The sequence below is a fragment of the Stegodyphus dumicola genome, chromosome 1 (genome assembly GCF_044657685.1).
Source record: "Stegodyphus dumicola isolate Sdum_Otavi_A_Nest chromosome 1, ASM4465768v1".
Lineage (NCBI taxonomy): Eukaryota > Metazoa > Arthropoda > Arachnida > Araneae > Eresidae > Stegodyphus > Stegodyphus dumicola.
In genome coordinates, this window is record NC_140768.1 from 287,396,664 (window position 1) to 287,419,862 (window position 23,199).

At 30.8% G+C, this 23,199-nt stretch overlaps 1 protein-coding gene across 1 annotated transcript in view; it reads right to left on the bottom strand.

The window, feature by feature from the left end:
• Positions 1 to 6,077: 6,077 nt before the first annotated feature.
• Positions 6,078 to 23,199, bottom strand: part of LOC118182512 (tudor domain-containing protein 15-like) — a 69,372-nt gene continuing 52,250 nt past the window's right edge. The window contains exons 3-5 of the mRNA XM_035351865.2: positions 22,474 to 22,741; positions 14,463 to 14,723; positions 6,078 to 11,290 (exon numbers count right to left, since the gene is read on the bottom strand). Of these exons, the coding sequence (XP_035207756.2) occupies positions 6,408 to 11,290; positions 14,463 to 14,723; positions 22,474 to 22,741 (5,412 nt within the window). The 3' untranslated portion in view covers positions 6,078 to 6,407. The remainder of the gene's footprint in view (positions 11,291 to 14,462; positions 14,724 to 22,473; positions 22,742 to 23,199) is intronic.

The window sequence follows — 23,199 nt, forward strand, 5'->3', positions numbered from 1 at the left end:
AAGTATTCTAATGGCGAAAAATTTCGAAAATCGTATGTAACTCACACACCTCAAAAATAATTAGCCTTAGAACATTGAAATCTTATCTATGAGACTGTTGTAACATCTAGTTGTGCACCTCCCTTTTTTTATCGCAACCAGCTGTAACAAAAGCGTATATACATTCCCACTCCTCTTACCTAGCATTTATTTTCCTATCGTTGGTCATAGTCATATACTTCCAATTACAAAAGTAATTTAAGTGAAAAAAATATTCATGTTTTGGCAATGTAAAATTTTTTAAAAAAATCTGAAATCTTTCAGATTTTATATTATGCTCAAAAGGGCACTTTTTTTTCATTTAAACATGTATACACGCTTTGAGAGCATTTGGGGTAAAAATATTTAAAAGCAACATATCTTGAGAATTTCCGAGACAATCTCACACGCAGGAGATAAAAATATTTTATTCCGCACAGTGTGTTGCCAATGCTCACTTTGAAATCGTTGAAATTCTCAATAAAAAATTCGTTAAAGTTTAAAACATATGATATAAATAATAAAACAAATTTGAAATTCCAGATTCAGGCTTCCAGGTGGAGGACTATGTTATTCAAAATTTGATACGCCTAATGCGAAAAGCATACATTCATGTAGATTCTTAGTTATTTAATTTCTTTAAATATAATACAGGATGATAATATTTGGTGATAATTTAAAAAGTGATACAGTCATTTATTCAACGCAAAATGCACTCTCGAGACCAATAGCCCTCCTGAACTAATGCCCTTTTGGACTAAAAAAGGAAAAATGAATTTTGGACAAATAATGAAATCTAATTTTTCATGCAGTCTGCAAGATCATATATTTGGAAGAGTTTTATACAGTCAAAAGTCTTTAATCCGGACCTCAAAGCTACAAACTTTCTGCGATTGCGTAAACGCATGCGCATAATACGTTTACGCATGCGCGTTTAATGTATAACGGTCGGTATAAGCTAAGCTAAAATTATCTATTTCAGTTAACGTTGCAGATTGCGTTGTTCCTTAATCTTCTAATTGGATCCGGCTTATTATTTTTTGCAGACTGTTAGAGCAATTTTATAAAAGTAAGCTTGAACTTTCGATTATGTCAAAAAGAATTTCCTATTCTGGAGCTGCCAAAGGATCTACAAAGCGAAAACATGTTTCGATGTCCATCAAACAAAAAGTGGAATTGCTGCAAAAAATGGGTAGAGACATATCCTTTGTTTCTCTAACCATTCCGAAATCAGTTTATCAATTTCACGCTGCTCTGCGAAGGGGGAGGGGAACGTGAACTGGAAGTTGATCTGTCAGCAATATCCTTATCTTCAGAGCAGATGTTTTTATTTTATTCGGCTTATAATTCCTTACTAAATGTAGTATTTCATCTCAATGTACTCCGTCTTTGATATGATTTAAATCAAAATCCTCGTCATTATAAATATCACAAATACACATCAAATAGTTTTCTGGTTGCAATTTTCTAATTTCGACTATGCGTAATGTATGCTTTACGCATGCGCACGTTAGAAGAAATGTTTAATAAAGTAAACAAATAAATATTAAGCTTTTTCTTTTTGTAAATTTTGATACCCTTTAGATCATAATTGCTCTTTATTTCATAAATTATGGTTTCATATTTTTAATTTTATAATTTCTGCATGCCATTTTACCAGATTTAAAACTGATGATCTATAATCCGGAATCGCCGAAGTCCCGACAAGTCCGGATTAAAGACTTTTGACTGTATTAGTTATGAAAACAAATCACACGTAGACACGTCTTCCTTGTATGATTTATTAAATTATACACATTTTTTGCTACACTCAATTTAAACATTTTCTTCAAATTATTCTAATCGTACAGAAATCAAACTTCTTGTATTTTTAATTTTTCATAACGAGTAAAAATCTTTCCCAAATATAAGCATATGAACCGGGAGACCATATTAAAAGTTAGATTTCACTATTTGCCTTTTTTTTTTTTTTTTTTTTATTTGACATTGCTAAAACATGAATATTTTCATCATGTAAAATACTTCTGTAATTGGAAGTATAGGAATACAACCAAGGATTGCGAAAATAAAGGCTAGGTAAGGAGTGGGTGGATATATACTTTTGGTGCGGCCAACCATAATAAAAAAGGAAGGTGCACAACTAAATGTTATAGCAGTCTCATATACAAACTTTAAAGTTCTGCGGTTAATCATTTTTAAATTATATAAGATGCATATATACGTACAGACGTGACCAAAAAAATTTCACAATCTGTTTTGGAATAAAGAGTCCTTTATTTAGTCCGTACGTACAGACGTCATGCAAAAAAAATGGCCGCAATTACAATAATTCCTTTACTTCTTACAAGAAAGTAATAAAAATACAAAGTGCGAAATTCTCATAAGATAAAAACTGACCGCGATATTTAATTTCAAAACTTGCAATAAATATAAATAACAAAATCATATACAAACTTTAAAGTTCTGCGGTTAAAGTTAATACGGTCTCCCAGCCCCTATACTTATATTTGGGAAAGTTTTTTACTCATTATGGAAAAATAAAAATGCAAGAAGTTTGATTTCCATATGACAGAAAATTGACCGGGATATTTAATTTCAAAATTTCTCATTTTTGGTATCATTTACAACTTTTCTTGAGGGATCAGTTAATAAGATAGAATAATTCAAGGAAATAAGTTTAATGACATGCAGGAAAAATGTGTGTATAATGTAGGCCATGCAAGGAAGTCATCTGGTGTCTACACCAAACAATTTATGCTTAAAATTATCTCTGCAATACTGTTTAAAACATCATTTTCCATGCCCTTTGCTAAGGTACTCAGCATCAATATACCTGGCTAGGCAGTGTTATTTAAAATAAGAAGGAAAGTAACAAAGTCATGCATGTAAAAATTTATACATGTATATTTACATGTAATATACATGTGAATTTCAAGCGACATAGTCTGAGGCAATACATAAACAAGTCTTCTTAAGCTCGCTCAATTTATAAAAGAAATTAACATGACATTTTACGCATTGGCTAGCAAGATAGTTAAAGCTGGAATATTTGGAGGAGACTTTCCGGAGCTCTAAATAATTCACTCTGCTTAAATACATAACTAATTTGCATTCTGGTGAGGACTACGCAACGACTACAGAAAGAAGATTCACATCATAATAACTGCTTAATTACCATAAAATCCTACAGGTATTTCAAGTAAGCTTCCGCTATCCACTTTCATGAAGGGTAGTGACAATAAAACTGAGAAGAGAAGAACATATTCCTTCTTCAATGGCCTACCCTCATTTAAGAAAATAACAATCCAAGGAAAAATACAAACATTTTTGTATTTATTTGAGCAAATGGGAAACACAACACTCATAGTTAAAATTTGGGCTTTCCAATATTAACAAAATATTTAACTGTGTAAACATAAGTGGGACAAAATTGGTTGCAAGCAATATGCTTGCATTGAAGGACATAAAAATGGAAAGCGAAGTCTTTCAAATTTTAATCAATTTCGTCTTCGACCAATTTCCTATACATATATATTAATTTATTCTTACACAGGTCCAAATATATAAAAATGAATTTTACCAATAGCTTCAATCAAAATTTTTATTTGAACTTTTATATTTTTCAAAAATTTCTGCAAGTTGTCACTGGAAAATAACGGATCCTTAAAATTATCCACATTTAAGGCATGTATATCAAGGTTAGTGATAATAAATATCTATATCTATATATATACATTATTTATCTATGCATTCTTCCCTTTACTAATTTTAGCTCATCACTTTCAATCAAAGTATCTTAAGAATCCTTAAAATTATCCACATTTAAGGCATGTATATCAAGGTTAGTGTTAATAAATATATATATATACCATATTTACCTGTGCATTCCTCCCTTTACTAATTTTATCATCTGAAAATCAAAACGGGAATAATATGCAAATAATGTAATTTTTGAAGGATGCAGTTACAGTGAGAATATAACAAATGAAAAGTATAAAGAAATTCCTGGTTAAACTACCAGCAACTATCACAATAATATTTATTTAAAAGAAACTTACATTTGAATAAGAATACACAGAAATATTAATGTTTTAATATCTAATAAAATATCTTCATTTCTACTTTCCTGGATCCTGATTGCCATTCTTATTGTTGTCCACAGCTATTCCTCAAGCCTCAAATCATTAAATACTGCTGAGTCTGCTACATCTTGCAGGTCGTTGACATCATCAATGTTCAATCTGTCGCCCCATGTGAAAGTATCTTAAGAATCATCAACAGCATGAGATATTGCTGTTTTCCTGAACTCTTTGTTGTTATTGCATCATCAATCAGAGCTCATAAATACACAATCCATGACCAAATCAATTAGTAAGATGAAAACCACCACTACATGGATGAATTCATTTAAAAACCTGGTAAAACTTGCTTTTTGAATGCCTTCAGGAAGAAAAAAATTACGTGGTTACTTGAAAAAATATTCAGAACCTTGCTAAATGCTAAATGGAAAATTATACTAGGAGGGGGGAATATGAGGGTAACTACGTATTTAATGCAGTGATATATACTTTTCTGTTATTTTTGCCTCCACCTTCTTTGCATTGCAAAGTCCATGTTAACAGAATTACTTTGCATTATAGAGATAATAATCATAGCACACTTTTTATGGTTAAATTGCACGAATATGAGGATTTTATAGCTACCAACCCTGAAATATGAAAACCAGAAGGCAACTCAAAATTGATTTATATTTGCTTTATGATGCATGATTAAATTTATTTAACTATGATTCTGATACTTGATATACTAATATTTAATTACATATTTTAAATGTTATGCTTTCTGTGCTATATCATTCTGTAATTTTCTTACATTTTACTGAGGAAATAAGTAGAGAAGAAAAGCTTTAATGTGTCAAAGTACTTTTAAACAAGATGAAAATAAAATTCATAATTAGCATACTAGTAATGTAGCACACATTGATGTAAAACAAAATTAAATACATATATTTACACATTATTTGGTTGAATCGTCATATTAAGTTCTATATATGTCTACAGTAGATTAAAATAATTCAGATTAAATAAAATTTAATACGAAAAATTATTCTGATGATCATTAGATGAGGAGAAATTAAATTTGCACAATTTAAGTTTCCTTAAACTAATAACTTGGTAAAGGCTAAAAATTAAAAACTGGGAGATTTGGTGAGCTACCAGGAGAGAGACACGTCAAAAAAAGAACTAGCAGCTGAAGGTTTCTTCTCCATTTATACTGTACTGTGCTCAAGTATATTTTTTGGAGTTAAAAGTTATATTATTTTGCAGATCACAAATGATGTTGTGGATATATATTTCACCAGTCAAGGCTTCATTGTAACATCATGAAAGTAATTCAGCATTTCAGATAGCATAAAATGTAATCAGAGGGTGATCTTGTGTGATGTCAGAGACTTCTGTGAGAAAGGCAAGGCAATCTTTGTAGTGGTAATTGGATACGAGATTCAAAAATTAGAAAACCTACTTTAGCATAGTACATATATTTTTAGTTACACATTATACAGAGCTTATGGCAGATATAATTATTACAGTTCAAGATGCCTGTGTTCAAATATTCGCATTATTAAGGGACATGCTGTATTTTTTATGTAAATTCTAAAAAGATAGCACATAAGTTTGACCTAGATTCCCAGAGAACAGGCTAGCTGCATGAGTGGTTTCATAGTTTTCCCATGAGTTTTGAAGCTTTTCCTATCGGACTTACTAATAAGGTAATTTTTTTCTTCCTTCCCCTAATAACTGCACCATACATCTTTCAGCTAATCAGCATTAAAACTGTACTACTACTGCTATTATCGAAAACCTGCTTTGTTTTATATGGTAAACCTAATAGTCCCCAGTGTTTAACTATTTTATGTCATGTAACAAAGTGCAAACTGCTCAAAAGATTTGTTCTTCCCAAGTATTTTCATGTGTGATAACAGCTTAAATAACTAGTTTTATGAAAAAATATTATGATTCATTTTATGAGTTATCATTTTAATGAATTCAGTCAGTATATAGAAATTTATATTTATTTGAACAGGAAAATATCAAACAGTAACTTAGCAGGAAAAAAAGTAATACAAATATCAAAATGTCTTCTAGTATACAGTTGAAACATGAGCATATGAGATAACAGAGTAATTTTAATATGAATAACATTTGCACATAAGTTTCTTTAGAAATTACTTGAGTTTTATGACTATTCATTTTCATTTCTGATCAATAAAAGAAAATGAAGAACTCTGATGTAAGATGAGTCATAAAATGAATTAAGAATAACACATTTTCAACAAATAGCAATTTTTAATCTGCAAAGCAAATGATAAAATCCACACGAAATGATATTTAGTCTATTCTTTCACTGCACTCTTGCAATGGCTGAGTGGAAAATGATTCTTTTAAATAACCTATTATTTCTTCTTTTTCTGGTTTGTTAGATGAAGATGAATGTGTTGTTTCTAGTAATTCAGTCTTTCTAAAACTCTCATGAAACTGTTCACATTTTGAAATACTTTCCTGTTCTGCATCACATGCACGTAATTCAGAATCAATGTGTGCATTTTCTGACACAACTTCATTTTTTAAATTGTCTTCTAATGCCTCTTTTACTCTCAGTTCTTTTTCTTCTCTCTTCTCAAAATCTAATGAATCGGCAATAGCCTGTGAAGTTTCTCTCACATCACATTCATTGATGTCATCTTTTTCAGATCCATCTTTTTCTAAGCAATCATTTGATGCCACTTCCTTATTTTCCTCTTGTTCAGAACGAAATGAATCAGAGACAACATGAGGTAATTCAGATCTTAACTCCTCTTTCTGTGTTATCTTGTCATCAGCTTGTGGATTTTCTATCTTTTCAGTAAAAGGTTCTGTTTCATTCTGGGGACATTCTTCTTTTTGCTCTTGCATTTCATCAGACTTTAAATATGAGTCATTATAAGAAACATTTATTGTTTCTTGGGCAGGTTCACTTTGGTCAAAATCTTGTTCAGATGTGTCGCTATGAGAAACATTTATTGTTTCTTGGGCAGTTTCACTTTGATCAAATTCTTGTTCAAATGTGTCGTTGTGGGAAACATTTATTGTTTCTTGTGCAGGTTCACTTTGATCAAAATCTTGTTCAGATGTATCGCTATGAGAAACATTTATTGTTTCTTGGGCAGTTTCACCTTGATCAAAATCTTGATCAGATGTAGATTCTTTTAGGTCAGGACATGAAAGTATTTCTTGCATGCTTTTGAGTCTAATTAATATAGTAGTATCTTCTAACCTAGAGACCAAACTGTTTGTATGAACATCTCTTTCAACATAAACAAGAAATCCACTACTAAAGATATCATTCAACATATCTGCTGTATCTTTCTGGCCTGTGCATAGGAATGAAGGAATTTCACAAGGAATTGCATAAGGAGGATGCAAACAGTGTTCTGGCAAAAGAGGGCATAAAGTTGAAGAGTAAGAAATTTTTTCTCCAGAGTCTATCAAATTAAGAATAATTTCATCATCACAAGATAAAATCGTACATCTAGACCATTTGCCATTATGCCATACAGCATATGCCTGCAATTTTCTTACTTGCGTTTTCTCATTTTTTACACTATATGCATTTTGCATGCTAGATTGAAGTCTCTCAAAACACTCCCATTGTGGGATCAGATTTACAAATAATTCTAAATGTTTGAGTTCAGTAGTTAAATGTGACATCTTTGCACTGTAATGACCTGGTTCAATGTTAGCTGTACCAAATTTACAACCCACCATATCATTTAAAAATAATTCATTTACAATGTCCAAACCATCAACATATAAGCTAACTTGATAAGGTTCATTATCCTCAATTATTGTAATTACTGCTTCTTTACTTTTTACAGTATTTTCCAGGTATTCTTTTGTTGTAATACTTTTATCAGAAGAACATGAAATAGCAGCAAGAGTACACCACACAGCAAATGGTGGAATGCTAGTAAACTTTGGATCTAAATCTTGAGCTGTGCTGATGTCAACACTGTCTATGACTCCATAATCAATGAATGAAACTGTCAATTTTTCTTCTTCATGAATTACCTGAGCTCTCCGCCATTCGTTTTCATCTGTAAACACAGCACAAAATTTTGATTCTGGATTATAACTAGAAGATAAATCTTTGGAAGAATAAGCTAAATTTAGGTCGCTGTTAAAATTAGACAGCTGCTCTTGAAATTGCATAGGTATCACAGCTAAGATAATGGAACCGTCATCAGATATTGCTATACTAGACACAATAACCTTAACAGATCCTGATAAGTGGCGATTATCTGTTGATCCTTCAACAAATGTTTCACAATCAGAAGGTTTAGGAACTTTATTAGCAAAACTAGTCTCAACATTAGAAATATCATTTACTGTAGTGTTCATAAGCTGCATGGGTTCTCTGCTAGCATTTATACTTTCTTTATATTCAGGAATATCATTACCATATAATACATCATGATTATCTTCAATCATTTCATTGCTATTTTCTAAATTATAACCAGAATCCTTGGCGTTAAGTGATGGCAAGATTTCATCTTTCCTTTTGATACCTTCATATTCATCTAACTCTGGAACTGATTCAAACTGCTCAGCAGGTAATTTGAATTCATCTGAATTTTCATCATCTATTTTTTGGTTCACCTCCTTATCATTTGAAAAAGGTTCATTTTCTGAAAAATTATCATGGTGCTCATCACCTAATATATATTCATCTCTATTCACAAAATTATCGAAATCATCACCTTTAGCAAAATCAGTAAATTGTTTCTCTAGTTTGGTTTCTTCATTTGAAACTTCAACTTCTTTCGTACTTAGGTCATTTAAGATGGGTTGCAAATTTTGAGAATTTATAACAGAATCATCAAATCCCAAATCATCAGACTTATCAGAATACTTATTATTTGGAGGTTCCAATTCTTCGTTAATTTTTGGACCCTGAGTATTTGAATTCAAATCATGAATTAATGAAGATTCATCATTATCATTTAACTGTGGTTGGGATTCATTGTCAGATTCTGATTTTATGGCATTCTCAGCATCTTCCTTTTCTACAGAATCACAGTATGTTTTTGATGCTTCATCAGCACTGTCAGTTAGCAATGAAAATTCAGGATCAATAAATGATAATTTTACAGCAAGTGGATATGATCGAGTTTCCAGCAATTCACAAAAAACTGCAGTATCAGATGGAATCTTGTCCAATATTTTTTCATAACTATCATCTAAGACACCTTTTATTTCTTTCACAACACATGGCTGCAAAAATACAGGTTGATGACTCATTTCATCAGGTAATGATACTAAATCAGAGATTTTTACCCTAGCCTCCTGGCCAAAATCAACAAATTTGACATCAGCTTCATCAGATGAGCAACTCAGGACAATTGAACGAAACCAGTGTTCATTGTATTTGGCAGCATACAAATGCCATTTATTAAAACTGGTAACCATTTCACATTTATTACAATATTTTTCTAGTTCAGTCTGAAAATTAACACGATCTTCTTTCAATTTTACAGGGAGCACATACAATATACCACCTTTATTATGCTCCATTGTTGCTTCAAAACTTTTGTCAAGCTCAGAATTTAAAACATATTGCTGAAATAAAAGCTCTTCATTAACAAGCAGTTCTGCGAGGTCAGTATCTCCGAAAAGAACCTTTGCAGTACATATTCCAGGCACACCATGCTTATATTTACATAACTTCAAAAGCAGTGGTTCATTATATACATATTCATCTAATTTATTCTGAAGTTCCTCACTTTTGTTTTCAAACATCTTAAAACCAGAAAGACAGAACTTGATTGAAAATTGGCATGCCTCAACAAATTCAGGCAAAAGTTCACAAATATTTTCCGTGTCTACAGTGTCACAGTTTCCGTAATCTATAAACTGAACTTTTACTTTGTCATCACAGCATGCTATAACTTTGGCTCGATACCAACTTTCATCTTCAGTGTATTTAGCAACACAAAAGTCCATTTCCTTCACCTGTATTACTTTGTTTCCAGATTCGTTATAAACAGTTTGTAACCTTTCCTGCATGACTTCTAACTTTAAGTCTGCATCAACTGGTACTACATGCAAAATAATTAAATCATTCACAATTTCAGCATATTTAACATTCCCCAACATTTCATCTAATCCAGTGACAGAATAGGTAGTCATGATATTCTTCACTTTAGGGGGCTCTTCATCAGCTATTATACTTGAACCACTTACGAAATTATCTGTGACCTGCTCAGTTTTTGCAGAGATATCAAATTTGGCCAAACCTTCTGCAATCAACATTTCAGCAAAATCACCATTACAGTTCAGTTTAACTTTATAAGGCTTAGATTCACAAATTTCCATCATTAGCTCCGTTTCCTCTAAAAAATATTCATCTAGTTTAGTTGTTATTTTTTTTTCATTTCCTTCTATAGCTTGGACCCCAAATAAACTGCATTCTACAGCTACAGGAGGTATTTCAACAAGTTCTGGATTAATAGCTCTGAGATTTTTTATACATAACAGCTCTGGATTTCCATGATCAACTAGAGTAACATATATATTATCTCCATCTACTTCTGTTATTATAGCCCTACACCATGTTCCCTCTCCACACTTTGCAACACAAGGCATGTTTCCCTTAATGTCTTCAGGTTCAATAGGTACTGGTGGCTTATCAGCATCCGGCCGATAAAGAAGTTCAAGAGTTTTAGTTATTGTATCCAGTTCAGTACTTAATTCCAAGGGTATGACATAAAATTTATTGTAAGTATCAACATAAGAAATTTTAACTAAGAGTTTTGATGAGCTAAGCTTACGGTTAGGATAACTCTGGTCATTAGAGAGAGAAAACTGTTCCTCCAATGGAGAAGTTAAGTGATCCTCAGCATAAGCTTCTTCTGCTTCAGTGCAGGTGTCAACATTAGCTAATTCCATATCGACAAGATACTGAGCAACATCTTTGTCATCTTTGGCAACATTTACAATAGCTGGTATATCCTTAGAAATGAAGGTTATTGCAAGTGGAGAATCAAGAACCATATCCTGAAAAGTTGTAATGGCCTCCTCTGACCATTGCTCAGCAACAGGGACAATGCCATTTAATTTGCATTTAATTGCATATGGTGGAATTTGAAGATAATCCTCAGTAAGAATTTTTAATGAAGTCTTAGGAACATCATCTACATTTCCATAATCAACAAAAAGAACACTAGATGTAGTATCTAAAATAAAATAAAAAAATTAATATTAGCTAAATTTTGCATTTTTATTATATGTCTATGCATTAACTAACATGACATAATAGCCACCAAATGTTCAAAAACGAAATATAAGTTCATACACAATTCAATAAATAAGAAAAGTTTGATATTCCTGAAATGTATAGTAGTGTTTACAAAATGCATTCTGCCATAATATTTTCCAAAAATAAAACAATGAGGTATTACTGTTTTTAACAAGAACTATCATGCATTAAAAAAAAATGGCTACAAGAAGTATTTGCTTAAATACTAATAGCAGCAAAGTTTCTCCCAATAAAATTGAAAATTTTATAAAAACAGTTTGAATGCTTGAGTGGATAGATTCTGTAAATAAATAATAAAAAAAAGTAACTTTTATTTTATCATCATTTCATGCTGTAAAGATAGCTGGTTATCAACTTTCATAGTCAATGCATTCAGTAACACAAAAGTCTATTTCATTTACCAGCATTATTTTATTTGCATGTTCATTATGAACAGTTTTAATACATATTTCATGATTTCTAAGTTTGCTTCAATTGATCTTATGTGCAAAATAATTATATCGCTCTCATTTCAACATATTCAACTTTTAATGATACTTCATCTAGTCCATACACAGAATTAACAATTCATTTCAGACGGCTCTTTATGACAGTTCTTACAGAACCAAAATTCCAGTTAATAAACTAGTCATTATGCTTTAATAAGTTAACTATAAGAAGCTCCATAACTAAATATACTAAATTCACAGATATTCAAGAATGAATCTAATGACATGGATTGCATTTTAATGCCTAGTATCATCAAAAAATTTTCCATCATATTCAGGGAAAACATAAAACAAAAATTACTCATTTTAGTGATTAATAATAAATAACATACACGATCTACATTTTGGTAATAGCTTAGTTATTGAAATAGCACTAAAAAGGAGATATTTTAAAGTAGGAGCAGTACCTCCTATTGTCATAAAATAGAAGGGCCTAACAAAACAAGATGATAAGAGCTTTTTATGAAGCACAAAACAAAGCTACCAAATGTTTGAATACCAATTGTTTATTAAATATAGAGGTGTTAATTCTTCAAAGTTCTGCAGGAACAACTGCCACAACTTTGACTGAATCTCCACTAATTTTCATGATTATCTTTGTCAGTTTAGAAAATGAAACTAGTAATGAGAATGATTAAAAAAAAATAACTTAGTCACATAAATATAATAAAAGTTTAAGAGCAATAAGTTAGTTAAGTTTTGCAAGTTCTACTGGTATGAAAAAATAGTTGACAAACAAATAATGTTCTTAGCTTTTCTTCGTGATGAAGTTGTAAATTTCACAAGTACCTCTACTGAAGAGAATCACATAGGTTTCTGAACGTGCATTAATTCAAAAATGAAGGCATTTGCATGCTTATTAAGAGTGCTTTTTTCATTATTATAAGTATTAATATTAACATCATTTTGTGCAATGTTTGTTAACAATTCAATATGAAAAAGCATGGGAGGGAAAAGATTAAAATCGCTCAATATACTTGTAGACATTTCATAAAGTTTATTATTGCACATTATATTAATTTATTTTTTAATATTTATTTATTTCTTACTTTATTATGCATACAGCATTTGTTAAAAATTTAAGGCAGATAAAATTCTGTGAAAATATATGTGAAATGCCCTTTTTAAAGAGTTATCACCCATCTTTCTGTAATGCTGCTAAAAATCAATACCAATTAACACTTAATTCCATTAGTATTTGCAAAACATTACTACACAAGGGATAAACATTTAATTTTAAGTTAAGTGCCATGGGAATTACAGGATCTGGTTACTACATGAGTTGGTTATTAATGAAAAAACATTTTATAGCTTTTAGAGGTTTCTGTTTTAGTATTTAGACTAAAAATGACTCATAATTTTGGATGATCTGCTCTGTGATGCTGGAGGCCTACAATAACGAGAACAAACATTTTGTGACACTATACTGCATACAATTTTTTTAAGTTTATTAATTATTACTACATTACAATCTGTTTATTTTATTTATTTTTTAATTACTGACTTGAAATGGGTATAATATGCAAAATTTTCCTCTTCTTACGAAAAACCAGAACAGAAATTATTAAAGAAAGGGTTAGAACACAAATGTATGAAGGGCTTAATGATTTTAACAGAAATTATTATCAGCTGATGAAGGCCGGTCTTTCATACACGAATAGAAATAGCAACAGTTGAGAAAATTTCACAGTTTTTATTTGAAGATTATTGTCAAACCATTAACAAGATTTCTTAAGAACAGAAGTATCATGAAGCTGATGCCAAAGAATATTTTGTAATAGTAACAATGTAGGTACCCCCCAAAAAAATTAAAATTTTCACAAACAGCACATTTTAGATTTCCGTGAGAATCAATTATGTGCAAGATTATCTTGTATAATCACCACTTATGATGATCAGAATTCATCTGTATAACAGTTGTGTTACTATGTCCACATTGTTCATTTATCTTGCTACCTGAATAATATGAGATACAATACTGAGCATAGATTGCTAACGGAATTTAACTTCAAAAAAAAAGGGGGGGAGGTGAGACTAAAAATTACAAACCTTAAATAATAATAATTAAAATAAAAAAAAAAGAAAATGAAAGGGATCGTAACTAACATTCAATTACTTTAATGGAGTTTCAACAATAAAGTAAAATAAAAATTTATCCAATTGATCCTAGTATTTTACTGCACCATTAGTTATATATGAAATTCCGTGTAAAATAAAAGGATAATGTACACACTTTTTTTTTTTTTTGATAATTTATATTTTTTTCCATTTTTGTACATAATTAAAGTTTCATAAATTAAAACAGTCTTAATATAATTTCATTTTAATGCAACATACGCTAATTTAATCAATTTTTATAAAATAAGACATCTTTATACATAAGAAGTGTATGCAGCCCAAAAGCAATGAATATTAGTACCATACAAAAGGGTAGAAATATTATTATAGCATTAACAGAATATTGTAACATTTTTAATAACATAAGACTATAACATGTTTTCAATTATAACATTATATTGTAACATATTTTTAACATTAACACTTGTAAAGCATGCAGTACATACTGCATGTTTTTAAACATATAAAATAAAACCAATTTACCTGTTAAATTAAGAATTTCAGCTCTATACCAGTTATTATCTTCAGAAAATTTAGCACAACATGCTAAACCAATATATGGGTTCTGAACTGAGGTTTTATCATCTGTCATTGCTTCACAAACATCAGACAATTTAGTAGAAAGGTCTGCTAAACTATCCTCACAGCTATAAAGCTGGATATAGAAATCTTGTGGCGAGTTCACGACAGTTATATATCCATCCTGCAATCCAAGAGGTACATCAGGTGATAAAAAACATGCATCTAAAAATAGAAGAAAAAAAATTTTAAATGTGTACCATTTGCTCACAGGTACTAAAAAATACAATTTTGGTAAGAAGAAATCATAAGTGTTGTTTCCATCTTTCATTATTTAAGTAAAACATTTACAAATATATACACATATGATGATTTTGCGGATAGGCACAGAAATGATGAAGCTTGGCATCAGAGTGCGGGCATTGTTTGGCTGAGTGGAATACAGCAAAATGATGACACAGAAGGAATTTGCTTTTAATTGCACATCTTTATTCAATTTAAATGGCAGATCATTTTCTTTTAGATGAAATTCTCCTATTTACATATCAAATAGTGTTTTAAACTAAATAAGATGAAATCTAGGCTTTTGATGTCATAACTATTCTAACAAAGAGAAGAAAGCTAGACAGGGCAACGCACAGTCTTGTAGCAGCGATAGTAGGAAGCGGTCTGATGAAAAATGACACGAAATCTGTATTTATACTAGCTGTTACATAACATGCCAGAATGTTCTCGAAAGTACTGGTCTGGGGGAAAATCTTGAAATTGTGGAAAGTTAATTAGAGGCTGCCTGTTTGCATAGAGCAAAGCCATCGTATTTTTTATATTTTACATTTACATTTCAAATTCACTGATAACGACAGTTATTATGTGTGTGTGTGTGTGTGCATATATATATACATATATGTGTGCGCAACACCAAAAATTGGTCATAAAGTATTATTTATACAATTAATTTATCCAAATGTAAATGAGATTTAGGATAAAATGTCCCATCAGAAGTATTTTTAGACAAATGAAATACGGAAATAAGTTTTAAAGCATTAAACAGTTGAGAATAAATGCATATTCTAATAGACTTCTTCAAATGAAGAATATAATCATAAAAGACAACATACATATTTATTGCTAAATTCTAAGGAAAACTAGTTAATAAATTTAAGACAGTCAATTAAATATGTTTGAACTAATCAATTTTAAAAGTACAAATTTCTGAATAATCGTAGAAGATTACTGGATACCAGAAACAAACTCTGCTAACTTGAGGTAGATAACAGTTTTTTAACATGCATTGAAGTTAAATCAACTGTCGAATACACAGTTAGCCTTGGACTAAACCTCAGAGCCAAGGTTAAGTCAAGACTAAACCTTGGCTCCTTCTGATTAATCGCTCACAAGGAAATTATCGCAGGTAAAAGCATTGCTAGCAAACTAATTTGCAACAGTAAAAAACTTACAGTTAAGTACATGTTGCCAAACACTCTCTGATAAAAACTTTGCAACTAGATGCTTATTTAAACTTTAAACTAAATTGCTTTTATAATCTAAGCTAATGAAAATAGAACTTATAGAAAAGCCAAAATAATAAGATAACTGATCGATATAATAAAACCTTAACTTAAAATAATGTGTTATTTATATTTAAATTTGCAAAAAAAATTAATAAATAAAATAAATAAGATCTAATAAATAAATATATAAATAAAAAATAAAAAATCACGTTAAAAACTATTTCTCAGAAAAAGGGGGACAGCGAAGAAAGTATCGATTTCCTAGTATAGTAAAAACCAACCAAGAAAGGATTGATACCCTAGTGTAATGAAACCTCTTTGATAATTTACTATAATAAAAATTTCAAAATGCAGAATCATTGGAACTTCAGCAATTGGAAAGATACTGCATATTGGAAATTTCCCTATTTTAGATTAGTTCAAATCTAGTAAGATAACATGTGCAGATACGGCAACATTGGAGTTCCATTTATTGTTTAGGTCAGATAGAAAAATCCTAACCCTCCGCAACCACTTAGAGAAGAAAGTACACTCATGTCAATCAATGTACTGTCATTGGCCACTATGTGATACCCTAGGCAGCAAGTTATTTGAAAATGACATGCAGGAATCTCAGTTAGTTAAGAGAAAAACTGCATATACAACACACCTGCTTTATTTTGTTAAGAATTATATCCTCCATTCCTAAATACTGTAAGCTCCGCCCCCCATTCCTACACACTATAAGTTTTTTTTTTTTTTTTTTTTTTTTTTTTTTTGTCCAAAGGGGCTTTTTGTCCATGAAGGACTATTTTCGTTTTGCAATTTTGCATTGGTTAACTATTTCACTTTTCAAACTGTTGCCACCAAATGTTAGTCCTGCATTATATTTGAAGAAATTAAATAATGAAAAATCTGCATAAATGTATGTATATTTCTTGCATTGTGATAAAACAATGGTACATAGAGCCATCGAATTTTGAATGACGTAATCCTCCTATGAATATGGGCACATGGAAACCCAAATTTGAAATTTGTTTTATTGTCGATTTCATATTTTGTAAAATTTTAACGAATTTTTGATTAACAAACTTAATGATTTCATAGCAAACAATGGCAACGTTGTACAGAAAAAAACATTTTTATCTCCAGTGCACGAGTTTCTATATCGGAAATTCTAAAGATATGCTCATTTTAAAACTATTTTGTGATATTGCTGTTGAACTGAATTTTATGGTTTAAGTGCGAAGAACGTGATATTTAATAAATAAAGGTAAAAGACAAAATGTTAAAGAAACGCCCCTTTGGGCATAATTTAAAATTTAATTTTTAATTTTTATTTATTTATTTATTTATTTATTTAGATGGTGGTTTGGAGGCCCAACTATTAGACAACAGGATTTCAGATTTTGCACTGTGCAATGAAATTTTTGAAGATGGCCACCAAAAATTTCTGGCAATTCTGATCTGTGAGAGAAATAGAGGTTGCTGCACAGACCTGTGTAAGTTATCCTTATCATCAGTAATATTCAATACTGTTATTTAAACTACATTCCTGAAAGTACTTGTCATTACCCAAATGTAGTCATCATAGGGTTGCAAAAGGTTTCATTGTAATATTTAAACAAAAAATAATTATTTCAGAAAAATGCAATTTAAAATAATTAATGGTATCTTACAGATAAACATCATTAACTAAAATTTTAACATTTAGCTAATCACTTTTAGACATGCATCTAAAATTAAAACATACTTCAGCTTCAGTTCATTATTTTTATATTTTGCTTTTTTTGGAAACAAAGATCTCATTCTATCCTTCTGCCTTTGAAAGATCTCGGTTTTTACTTCCTTGTATGAAGTAAAAAGGAAGTATTGTAATCGCGAAAAGTTTCAGGCAGCATATTTCAACGAAAACATCCATTTTGACGCTATTGAATGCAATTTAACGATGTTTTTGTGTGATATCTGTACGTAAGGACAGAATAAAATACTCTTTTCCTTCAAAAAAATTATAAAACTGCTTTAAAATTAATTCTGAAGAGAACTTTTTGTGGCGTCTGTACGAACGTATGTACGTACATGCGTACGTACGTATCTCACATAACTCAAAAACGAGTATCCTCAGGACGTTGAAATTTTGTATATAGGACTGCTATAACATGTAGATGTGTACCTCGTATTTTAGTTGGAATCGGCCGCACCAAACGTATATAAATATATTTATATATATATCCACTCTGTTACCCGGCTCAGTGATCTCAGTTTCTTTACTCTTATATGTTTGTAAATTGTACATTTTTTGCTTTAAAAATGATTGTATTATGTTGTTTTTATCTTGCGGTTGATGTTTTTATGCCTTTAGTAAATCTGTATGCAATATTTTTAGAATTATCAACAATTTTAAAGTTGTCTAAGTGCCGCTAAGCCTTTTTTTAATGGCGGCCATTGATGTTTACATTTGAAACAGGAGACTAGTGGATTTGTTGCCAATCTAGAGAAACTTAGCTTCGCAACAACAAAGATAACGCATTCATTTATTATTGCCAATTAAATCATGCTTAATTTTTTCTGGAATTTTTTCGAGGAAATAAGTGTTTAAGATTTACTTCGTAATTTTTAATACAGATATTTTGAGTTTTTATGTATTTTTGCCTTCTCGCGAAGTGAGAACTGAATTAATTAAATGAGAAATACTCAATCGTCTGTGAAAAACTGTTTCTTTTTTGTTTTGTTTGCTTAATTTCTTTTATACATCATTCTACCTTTATTACAGTATTTGAATAGAACATGTGGCAACGATTAGATAATTCTATTCTTTAAATGATATAAATTTTGTGCATTATGAGTTATAATATGAACGAAATATATAAGTTAACTGTTATATAATTATTGGATTATATAACAGTTAACTTAGTTTCCATTCAGTTAACTTAGTTTCCGTTATATAATAATTATATAACAGAAACTAAGTTAACTGTTATATAATTATCAATACTGTTAAGTGAATCTAGTGCCAGAGTGTCGCTATGGTAAACAAATACTAAGTGATTTTTAAAAAATGCATTTATTCTATTGTGGTTTATGCGCTGTTGGCGAAGTAGATTTAATTCAACCCAATAAGTTTAAATGAAATGCAAGAAAAAATGTGTATAATTTAATATTCTGTACAAGGAAGTCATGTGATGTACACAGATTTTTTTTACTTTCCAATGACAACAAGTCTAAGTTTATGTCCACCGGTAGCATTACTGCAAGACATGCTAGTGATCCTTTCCTTGCTGCTTTTATGACCCGCCGCTTTACTTTCACTTTCAAATGCTAAAGTGCGAGTGGGAAGACATTTCCACAAAAGTCCTGGTTCATCGGCATTGTAAATTTGTTCAAAAGATAGCTCTTCTTTTAAAACAAATTCTTCAAATTCATGGTGGAAATCGTCGGCTGCTTGTTGGTCACCACTAAGTTTTTCCCCATGAAGTCCAATTTCTCGAATTCCATGTCACTGCTTAAAACGAGTCAACCAGCCAGAAGACGTATCAAAATTTCCTTTCAGACCTAACAACTCAAAAAAGGTTTTTTTGCCTTCGCCGCATTGATAGGACCATTTACAGGCATACCCTCTTTTCAAACATGAGCTAACCACTCTGTCAATGCCATGTCTAGCTAATCAAAGGTAGAACCCTTCATAGTTTTTTGCATTTTCATTGGGGAAGCACTGTCCGACATTGATGCAAAGTTCACCAGTTTGTCATTTTGCTTTAGAATGTCATGCACTGTTGTTTCCACGATTCCGTAACCAATTCGATCTGCTGCCTTGTAGCGACGTTTGCAACTAGGTAATTAATTCTAGTTTTTGCACAATCATCAACACAATCTTCTTTCGTTTTCCTGACATTTTAAATCGGTAACGAAAAACACAAAACCAAAAACCACAAGCACTGAACAAAATAAATGATAAGAAATTAACTCCGACCAGTTCTCAAACACTATCAGGCTTAAACTAACAATGGTGAGTGGGAGGAAGTGGACATGTCTGGTGAGTGGGAGGAAGTGGACATGTCGGTAAGATTAAGACGAGAGAGGGCGGTGGAGAGGACACTGCAAGGGTGAGTATGAAATCGCTGACTCATCAGAGGGGAAGGTTCCGAGAAGGCCTGGGATATTTTTGCTATAAATAAGCCCGATGTTAGCAAACTTAACGCTTCACTCAGTTTGTGAACATTTTTATTTTCTTTGCTTTGCGCTTGTAAAAAAAATATTGGTGCGGCAAGCTCGGATAATCAGAAGTCTACTGTATTTGCTTTTGAAGAAAACCTAGATATTTATTAGCATTGATTATGAGGAAATTGAAATGCAAACACTGAATAACTTTCCAACCAAAATAAAAGTTAAATAAAAGAGTATTCAATTATCTTCAGAAAATTATAAGATAATTTCAAATTATTTAGCTACCTTATGGATATAACAGGTAAATAATTTGAAATAATGTTATAGTTTTCTAACTCTTTATCTAGGAATTTAGGAGCAAATTTCAAGATTTAAGAAATATTACAAATTGTTAATTCTTATGAAAAATGCTGCCAATACAAATTAATAAGACATGATTATCATCAGGCAGGCTCTCTTGGAAAAAAAAAAAAAAAAAGAGTAAAATCTCGTGTGGTTAACTCAGCACCAGCTCTTTTTTACAGAATTCACAAATCAAAATAATTAACAAGTAAAAAAAATATTTTCACAAAAAAAGTTCTCACTACCAGATTTCTTTTGCAGTGAAATATATATATAGTTGTGGGACTTTTGGTCATCAATTTTATTTATTTAGTATTTGTTAGAATAGCACTTTTTTAATTTTATGCAAATATGCATTATTTTCGAATAAAGTAACTGCTCATCAAGTTGATTTTCTTAAGAGCCTGCCATAATCGCTATCAGGGTATGCACCACAACCAGAGGCATACCTTCAGTTTTCAGCACAAGAAGACAACATAAGATTTTGCATCCCTTCCAGTCTGCCAAAACGCAATGCAGATGAGAAAGAAAATGCCCCTTGGATGCTGTGGCGAGACCCAAAAGTTCCCCCTTGCCCCTCTCCAGCTATGTCACTGATCATAATATCTACCAGAGCCTACAGATTCTCTCCAGTACAGAACAATAATTATTAAAACATACATATATTTATCTGAATTGGAATATGATTTTACAATGCTATTTGATGAATTCAATGAACTAAAAAATGATAAGAAACAGAAGTTATTTTTAAAGAAAAGAAGCTGAAATCTAGAAGTTAATAAAGTGCATAAAAATGCATGACTGTACAAAAATGTACATAAAAGGCAGCTGCTAATTCACAAATGAATTATGACAAGTAGCAATCATAAACCTGATTTATTAAAAATAATAAAAGAATTGTTTCAGTGACAAAAATCACAGTAATTTATGCGAACACTGATATTTTTTTAAAATTTTTATACTATGCTGTAACACACATAATGCAGTATACATTTATATATGGCTTAAAATTAAAAGAGGTTAAATATGGAGGATATAGATTAGCAGTTCTTAATTCCTAACTATTAATTTCCACAAGATACTGATACATAGTTTCATGATTAAATAAAATATTACATTTTAATAACAAAAATTATTCATGGGTTCTTGACTATTAAATCTCAGAAAGAAACTTCAAAACCTGAGGTAGCCAGTTTATATCAAGTCATGAACAGTTGTGCAATGACATCGCTGTGAATAAGACAGAAGAATGAACCATACTTTTCAATTAAAACCACACCACTTATTTTCAGCACTATACTAGTCCATCTTGTTTATTCCCCCCCCCTCGACTTCAGCACAACACTAGACGAAACAGAATGATCAAGAACAGAAGCATGGAAACATGCTGCAATTACACAAAATCCACCAAAAGACCACTGTGAGAGAACACAGCCTATAGGTTTTTTTTTTTTTTTTTGGGGGGGGGAGAAAAATAAATCAACTTACTAAATTTTGTCGCATCTATCGATTTTAATCTTTAGGACAAGATAACAAAAAATCAGCATGTACATCTTTTATGTAATTATTACAACCAGATGTTAACTCCAGACACCATAAATAAATAAACTGGAAGCAACAAAAGCAATGTGTGATCCAACAAACGATATCTGTGTATGAACACATTTTTTCTTACCAAACTAAGAAAAAAAAAGTTTGCAATTGATTTGGCTTTTATGAAAAGTATTGAATTAATAATAATTCAAGAATTTTCTTTCTTACAATTTTCAGTAGCTCAAGTGGCTAAATCGGTAACTGCAAGATATGAACACCTGCAAGTTAATCACAAATACAAAGTTATCGATCCTGATATTAGTGCATTGTGCAAAATGGCAAAATAAACATCAGTGCACCATTAGCTACCACCATTTAGATAATTATCCCATTAAATTTATATGACAGCAAATGCATGAGATGAAAAATAAGTTTACATTACTCACCCTTTGATACAGCCTCAGGTGCATCACCACTTGAACCAAAAAGAACATTGTTTATATTAACTTCTTCTGAATCTTTATCATATAACAATGTAACAACATATACATTCTTACAGGATACTTCTATTTTAGCAGTAATTTCTTCAGCTTCATCAATAAGATTTTGAAATGTAGTATTATTATCTAGACTGCTGCCAGCAGGTGCATGTAACAATTGACATTCAAAGCACAATGGAGGAAGTTTCATAAAATCAGATGTGATAGTTGCAACCTAAAAAAAAAAAAGGGAAACCATGAATACTAAGAAATCATTAATCAAATATATTTATCACATAATTTTACAATTTAACGGAAAATTTTTCCTGAAGAAAATATATACATATATAACATTTTTAATCCTCGTAATATAAATTTTAAAAATTACATTCCTGCTTCCTATTTCATTACTTATATTAACCATTATTTACTTTAAAAATAGCCTTTTAAAAATACAGGCAAAATAAAAGTTCTGAATATAATCTAAATACCAAGTATATAATCAGTAATTTTTCTTACTATCAGTTTTTTGAGAGAACTTTCAGTTTTAGTCAACATGAGAAGCTTGACACAACAAGCGTAAGATAAATTAAAATTTTTAAGCTTCTTATTCCACAGTGAAATTACATTCACAAAACAGGCATGTCTTGTACCGTGTCGATGCTAGGCTTTTCACCACCTGGTGCAATTACC